This window comes from Carassius auratus, unplaced genomic scaffold (assembly GCF_003368295.1).
Source record: "Carassius auratus strain Wakin unplaced genomic scaffold, ASM336829v1 scaf_tig00013168, whole genome shotgun sequence".
Taxonomy (NCBI): domain Eukaryota; kingdom Metazoa; phylum Chordata; class Actinopteri; order Cypriniformes; family Cyprinidae; genus Carassius; species Carassius auratus.
Genome location: NW_020524372.1, coordinates 5,001 through 12,775, shown reverse-complemented (window position 1 = coordinate 12,775; position 7,775 = coordinate 5,001). Strand labels below are relative to the sequence as shown.

Genomic DNA, 7,775 nt, shown 5'->3' with positions numbered 1-7,775 from the left:
CACTCCCCCCACCTACAACGAACCTGCAACCTTCAGGTTACAAGTCCGATGCGCTTACCATTAAGATACAGCTGCCCAAGGAAATGTGTTGGCCGGAAACTGTGCTCAGGTTGTAGACCTCTTATCAAAATCCAGCCGAGGGGATTCTCTGTGTTCTGTTTTTCGGCGTCTGAGCTGGCAGCAGATGAGGGCTTCCACATTTAGTCTCTGTGTGAAGATCAGTGTTAAATTGATTGAAATGTCTATTTTTTATTTATTTTTGGCAAGCAATAGCTAAAAATACCTCTTAGTATGAAATGGAGGTTAAAGGGAGTTCACCCCAAAATGAGAATTAAATGATCGTGCACTGATCCTGAAGTTGATTTAAACCTGTATGAGTTTCTGTTGAACTTAGAAGATATTTTGAAGAATGTTGCTAACCAGACAGTTGCTGGTCCCCATTGACTTCCATATTATGGAAAAATTCTGTAGAAGTCAATGTTGATCAGAAACTGTTTGTAACACACAGTCTTCAATGTGTCTAATTGTATTTTAAACAGCCAAAAGAAATTCATACAGGTTTATAGAGCCAAAAGAAATTCATACAAAAATACAGTTTTACCCTTATAAAATAAATATAAAGTACTTAAAATATACATTTAGGCCAGTCAAATGCTGCTTACTTTACTATGACTCTTATTACCCTATTCTTTCAGTTTTTGAGTGAAATAATCTTTATCATTGACATTTCTACAATGGAAGTTTTAACTAAAAACGCTACTGTATATAATATGTTGGTATAAGTTCAAGGCTTTCATATTGTAACAAAACTTTAAAAAAATATACACCTTTCAATCGTGATACTTATTTTTCAGGGAGTTTAATTTAAATTAGAAATCAAGAACTGTTTAATTTAAACTGGAAATCAAGAACTTGGCAATGTCAGACTCTAAGGGTCATGACCCAGAGAAGGTCACTGTGGTGAGAGTGACATCTGTGGAGAGAAAACAGCTGAGAAATTTGTGATTTGTGATTGATTTAATTACATATAAAGCTTCTTTCTTTTTTGGATATGCATGATGCATAAAAGCAAAAGTAAGAATGTCAACGCGAATAGTCTCTTTCTCAGAGTAAAATACAAACTGTGTTATGCTTTACTCAATCTCATGTTGTTTCAAACCTGTATGAGTTCCTTTCAAAAGAAGATATTTTTAAGAATATTGGTAACAAGTTGCTTGTAGCGATCGACTTCCATCATATGGACAAAATACTAAACAGGTCAATGGCTACCAACATTCTTCAAAATATCTTCTTTCTTTTCTTTATTGTGTTCAACAGAAGAAAGAAACCCATACAAGGTTCGGAAGGAACCATTTTTTTAGCAATCCATTTTAATTATTACCTTCAAGTTCACTTAAGAAAAAAAATAAAATATATATATATATATATATATATATATATATTTGTGTGTGTGTGTGTGTGTGTGTGTGTGCACTAGAAGCAGTCCTTATTTAATTTTACATGCCTATTTCAACCCTTTCTCTGACCCTTATATTTAAACAGGCGACTTTTTGCTGCTAAATATTAGTGGTGCTGTGATATTTATATATTGTAGGCCCCAGGGGTGAAGACTGCATCCTAGACCCGTCAGAGCTACTTGGGAAACGACTGGACCTTTAGCTGGTCTTGGATCAGTGCTGTGGCCTACGCCAGGTTAAAGAGGCCTGGATCAGTGCTGGCAGTATGCAGTGGAAAGTTTGTTAACTCTTCTTAGATTTATAAAAGTAGGCCATTTACACTAAGCAACTACATTTCAGTTACATAATATTAGACACAGAATACAGTTTGATATACTCTTTATTCAGTTAGAAACAAACCAGAACAACATTCTACAATCCTAACTCAGGCCTAACTCAGATTCATTGGTCTCCAAAACATTTTTTCTCTCATTTCTTGTGTTAGTTAAACTTTTCTGCTACAGTATTCACAAATATAACAACTCATGACACTATTACAAAAACTAGTTCTTTCTCTTACTCGAACTATATTTCTCTCAACTCTGGGTGTGCTTTTAAGTATGTTTTTAGAGATGTCTGTCATCTGTGAGAATTAGCATTTCTGTAAATGGGGAAAAAAAAGAAGTCACATTTTCAAACAGAACGTGATAAAATGGAGGGAGTGTTTTTTGCTCCACCTCCCTAGTGCAAATTTCTCAGCCATTTGAGTGCATGCTAACAACCCCATCCCAGTGTAGCATGCACAAGCGAGGACACTAAACCAGAAAACAGTAACACTGTAAGGAAAGCTTTAAATAGCAGCAAGACTTCTCTATGCTCAAGCAAGTAAATTAAAATTCTGATGTTAAAGTAAGCTGGTGAGCCCTGTTTAATCTCCCACTTAAAGGACGGAGAACTGAATGCCATGTTTGTTGAGGCGGTCGATGAGGGTGGTCTTGGCAAACGTCGCTCCTGGAGTGTAAACACCGCCGCTGTGGAGAATCACCCATTAATATATATTCAGAATTTGCCACTTAAAAGACATATCACATATCATCACTCAAACAGTTCCAAACCTGTATATGTTTCTTTTGTATATGCTGAACGCAAAAGAACAATGTTGGTAACCATACAGTTGCTGGCCCCAATTGACTTCCATAGCATTTTCTTCAACACTATGGAAGTCAATGGGGGCCAGCAACTGTTAATTTATCAACATTCTTCAAAGTATCTTAAAATTTGTTAGCAACAGAAGAATTGCTCCAGGTTTTGAACAGCTTGAGGGTGAGAATTTTCAGCTTTGGGTGAACTAACTCTACAAACTGTTTATTTAGGTTTTGTTTTGACCTCATATATGGCTGGACTCACGTGTTTGGAAGAGAATCTGATTCTTTTAACATGGTAAGAGCCGCCTGAACCATAGCGATTGGTGTGGCGACATATCCTACCTCTGGAAAACACACAAAAATAATCAATAAGGGAAATATGCACTGATGTAGCTCCATTAATATGAGGCAGATCTGAATATGTTACCAGGTCCTTTGACTAGTGTGCGGATCTTGCCATTAGGTTTGCCCTCACTAGGGTCTGAACCTTCAGTGTAACCCTCTCCGAGAAATATGAAATGGAAAGAGGAGCCCTCCATCTGCAGATACCACGTTTAAATAAAAAACAATCCTAAAAAATAGAGTTGATAGCCTAGATGATGATAAGGTGAATATAATACCTGTTTTCTGGTTGGACCTGCTTTGGAGAAGAAGCCGAATGAGAAAAACTCTGGAAACTGCAGAGCAAAGTATATATTTGATTACACAAGATCCATTAATTAAAATGTAGGCATCACATTAAATGCACTGATTTTTGCATTCGATATACTGTAGAGTTCACAACACGATAAGTTTTACCTTAATGAGGAGATTTCTGCCAAAGCTGAACTTTACAAGGAAAAAGAACATCAATCCAGCGAAGACAAGTTTGAAAACGTTGGAAATACCGCCGATGCCAACATACGCCCCATACTGAACCTGTATGAAACATGCACCGAGTGTCAGTACATGTAAACCGTATCAAAATATTTATGGCAATGCAGGTCATTTTATAGTAATTCATGTTATTTTGTATAGGATTTAGTCAAGGTAGAGGCCTATATCTATCTATATACAGGTATATCTATATATAAATATATATTTATAAACATTTTTATTCCACACATTTCCATCAGGGGGCAACACTCATGTTGTGTGTGGGGAGTTTTGTTTATTAAGAACTGATAACTGATTTTCAGGTGCACAACTGGCTGAACTGCCTTCACATCTGAATTACACTGACTTATAAGAAAAGACTATCAAAACAAAGTCTATGAATTTTATGAATTACTCTTGTTTAATAAGTCGATGTTCTCATTCTTCTAAAACCTCGGACGTTTACTGTTTCAGTCCAGTTTCACTGGTTCACTGTTAAGTTAAACTCTGACACTCCCATTTGTAATGTTTTTTTTAATAATTCTTCAAGGAAATTATAAGTAGGGTTGTTCATTGATACTCAACAATTTTTTTATGTGCTTTTGTAAAACATATTTTTTTAATTTTGCTTTGTTTTAGTGATTTTAGCACTAATATAATATTTATTTTTATATTTACACACACACACACACACACACACATATATATACAGCATTATTTCATTATTTGCATTACTTACCGGAGACTCCTTGAGTTCTTCAGTTAGGTAACGCTGGGTCCTTTTCACCACTGATGGGTCGGTACCCATGAAGGGAATTGCATATTGCTGCAACTCGTTACTATAAAACAGTGTGCCCCTGTAGATAGAAATTCATTAAGTTAAAAACAGATATGAGCATATTCATGAGCACCATAACATTCCAGAATATTACTTGTTTGACTATATTTTTATTTAAAAAATGCAGCCTTGGTAAGCATGAGAGACTTCCTTCAAAACAATAAAAATTCTTACCCCTCACAAAAAGGTCAAAATTGACCCCAAAGAGTGGAAAACGGTTATTCAAAAGCATTATGGACTTATTGAAATACTGCGGACGATACACAAATTCTAATGGTTGTCATACATACCTCCTTTTAATTTTAGGCCCCACTACAGGGAGAGGCTTGTGACCGAACTTCTTCCTGAGGCTCCGCAACTTGTTGCTGTCGGCTAAGCCAAAGATGGCCGACTGCCAGGTGCCATCATGGATGCAGCCTCCCTACGAGCACACACACCAGAATCTGGGTCAGTCACTTAAACACAAAGGCCTTTTAAAAACACAGACTATTTCAGTGTTCGGAGCTTTTTACGTTTAAAACTTAAGAACACTGACCTCTGGCCCTGTACTTGCAGTCAAAAAGCTCTCCACGGAGGTTAGTGTCCCTGGTAATGGAAACAAAACATGAAATTTTTTTATATGTAAATGTACATAATTAAGGACATGATATAGCATGACAAACATACCTTTAAACTGGTCCCTGGTATAAATGACACCCATGTCTGCAGGAATGGAGTCAAAACCACAGCTTCCCACAATGTAGACGCCCTTTTCAGCAGCCTGGTCATGATAGTTCAGCTGCATACTCTCCAGGAACTACAGCAAACAGATCAATGCCAATTTATAGTTTTATTGTTATTTTGATCATGATAATAGAACAATGTGTCAGGAGAAGCACCTGTGGTTCTCCGGAGATATCAATGCAGTGTGCTCCGTTCTCCACACATGACTTGACAACAGGTTCTCCAAAAAATCTGTACTGTAGAAAAATATCAAAGATCTGAATTAGTAATATAATGACACTATTTCTTCAGCAGCAATTTAGCATATTAGAATGGTTTCTGACATTTTTGATCAAGTTAATGCAGCCTTGCTTAGCATAAAACCCGTCTTACTGACCCCAAACGTTTAAATGGCAGCCTAAATGAAAATGTATACAATATTCTATACAAAAGGTCAACTTGACAGTTATTTAAAAAATATAAAAATAAATAAATGATCTAAAGCTGTAGTCACACTAGACTTCAAGCATCTGAAATTGCATGATCTTGCATTTCCGGGCTCCAGCATTTGCATGCGTATGAATGGAATTCAATGGAATGAAAAGTTTATTGTGACCAATCCTTAATACAAGATCACCTGATGCTCAGTGTACAAATGTGATTATCTTGTTTGAAGGACGGTATTGCATAACCAAATAAAGTCACATACAGTTATCAACCTGATGTAGCAAGCTGGGTAAACATCAGAGTGTTATATTGCAAAAAGTCATTAATCAATAGCCTGAGGTTTTACGACATATATGATTTATAATACAGCTCATATACAAGGGATTCTTTGTTCTACAGTCTTGTGTACTTACAGGGCCCACACAGCTGAGCACAATAACAGCCTGTTTGCACATCACAGCCAGGGAATCCAGATCGCTGACATCTGCGATGAGAATATCTACCTCGGACTTCAGCTCCGGCTTACCTGAGAACAAACATGTTACAATATTATTTACACAAACTCTGCAGGGTTAACTTATGTGTCATATTTAATGCAAACTGGCGAGACTGTAAGTTATTCAAGATTACGATTTACTGCAAAAATGCAAAACGGTCTAGGCCAAACTCCATGTCATAAATAATTCAGTTTGTCCACTAAGATCAGATAACTTTCACTAAAAGGCTCCTATCTTTATTCAGTGACCCGTCTGGCTGAATGAATTCTTATTGAAATCTAAATATACTTCTGAGCAAATGTTCTGCTTGAGCCCATCCATTCAAAGCTACATGATTAAAGGCATTAAATATGTCACTGGAATATAATTTTCCATCAGCTGTTGAGGATTAATTAAACCGTCTCTGAAGACCACCATGACCAAAGAGACTATTGTTTAAGAAATGCTAAACAATGCATGGTCCCACACAAAGGCTTTTATTAGGAGAACAGTATCAAGCATTAAAGAAAAAACAGTTCACTGCTGATTGCCACGATGTGGGTCAAAGTCAAGTCTAATCCAATATAGTTGGGTCAGTGCAACCTTTCTAACACTCTCAAGTCATTGCCAAGTTTGCTGCTCCTACACTCTATGATGCTTCCTTTTGTACTTCTGCTAAAAAGCACAACAAAATTGAAACGCAGATGTTTTCGACAACTCGTTCTGCTCAGCTATCCTGGAAATTAGCTTATATAAATATGTGACATCTGCTGAGCATTAGGTCAAATAAGGATAATAAGGTTATACAATGCAATTTAACTTAAAATATTGCTTAAAATGATTTTTATTACATGATGTCCTTTTGTCATTTAAAATAATTTTAAATATTACTTATATATTTTTAAGTTTTCAATACAGTTAGTAATTTACGGTAGTCATTTGTGTATGAAATGGATTTGTTATTCATTCAAGGCAACATTTCTCTTCTTCATTTAGTTTTTTAAGTCTTTAATCGAATATTTCTACTTTTTATATTTTATTTCCATATTAAACTAACTCTAAAAGTTTTACTTAACAATAATAACCTTGTCATTGTCTTACTTACATGCAAAATGAATACATATCATTCACAGACATCAGTGCATGCACGCAGTAACAATTCAAATGTTTTTTTGTTGTTGTTTTTTTAGTCTTGCAACATCTATTGCATTACAAAATACCATTGTCATCAAATACCAGTTACAGCAATCATCAACCAATGAAGGAAACAAGCCAAGAACATTTCTGTAACACTTTTTATGAATTTACAAAACTAATAAATAACTGTACAATGGTATTTTTCCAGAAACTATGGTATTTTTGGAGCGTCAGAGTTATATCAGTTCACTAAATTCAAATGTAGACGTTCAAAGCAACTCTAGAATAACTGAAGGAGGCATCACGCACTTAGAGCTCCGGCGGCCTGCTCCAAAACTTTCTCCAGCTTGGTTCTGTTCCTGCCGGCTACGGCCCATTTCAGACTCCCCTCGGGACCCTCGGACGCGGTGCGGGCCACCTCCTCCACCACGAACTGCCCCGTGAAACCAGAAGCTCCGAAGATGATGATGTGGTAGGGCCTGCTGGATGAGGTACTGAACGACGCCATAGCGCTGTCGAGCTGCTGATCGTCTGGACTGATGCTGAGCCTGGAAGAGACAGACTGCGATCAGCGCGCGACGAACAGCTGACACACTGACCGAGACTCGCGCCACTTCCGCTAACGCCTACAAGTCGAGGTTCTTTTCAAGAGCGTCATCGATGTGCAGCTCTTGTGGGCGGAACGGGTTTGGGGGAAAAAAACATTCTTGGGATTACAGTAGGATATGATTTATGTTGT

At 36.9% G+C, this 7,775-nt stretch overlaps 1 protein-coding gene across 1 annotated transcript; it reads right to left on the bottom strand.

Moving 5' to 3' along the window:
* Nucleotides 1-1,818: 1,818 nt before the first annotated feature.
* Nucleotides 1,819-7,663, bottom strand: LOC113073887 (saccharopine dehydrogenase-like oxidoreductase). Its single transcript, XM_026246634.1, has 12 exons — nt 7,346-7,663; nt 5,837-5,949; nt 5,153-5,233; nt 4,941-5,070; nt 4,810-4,859; nt 4,565-4,695; nt 4,176-4,293; nt 3,380-3,499; nt 3,202-3,258; nt 3,009-3,120; nt 2,844-2,925; nt 1,819-2,467 (listed from the first exon to the last, which is right to left on the bottom strand). The coding sequence occupies exons 1-12, from the start codon at nt 7,542-7,544 to the stop codon at nt 2,377-2,379; spliced, it is 1,284 nt and encodes a 427-aa protein (XP_026102419.1). The 5' UTR covers nt 7,545-7,663; the 3' UTR covers nt 1,819-2,376.
* Between the last annotated feature and the right edge of the window lie 112 nt (nt 7,664-7,775).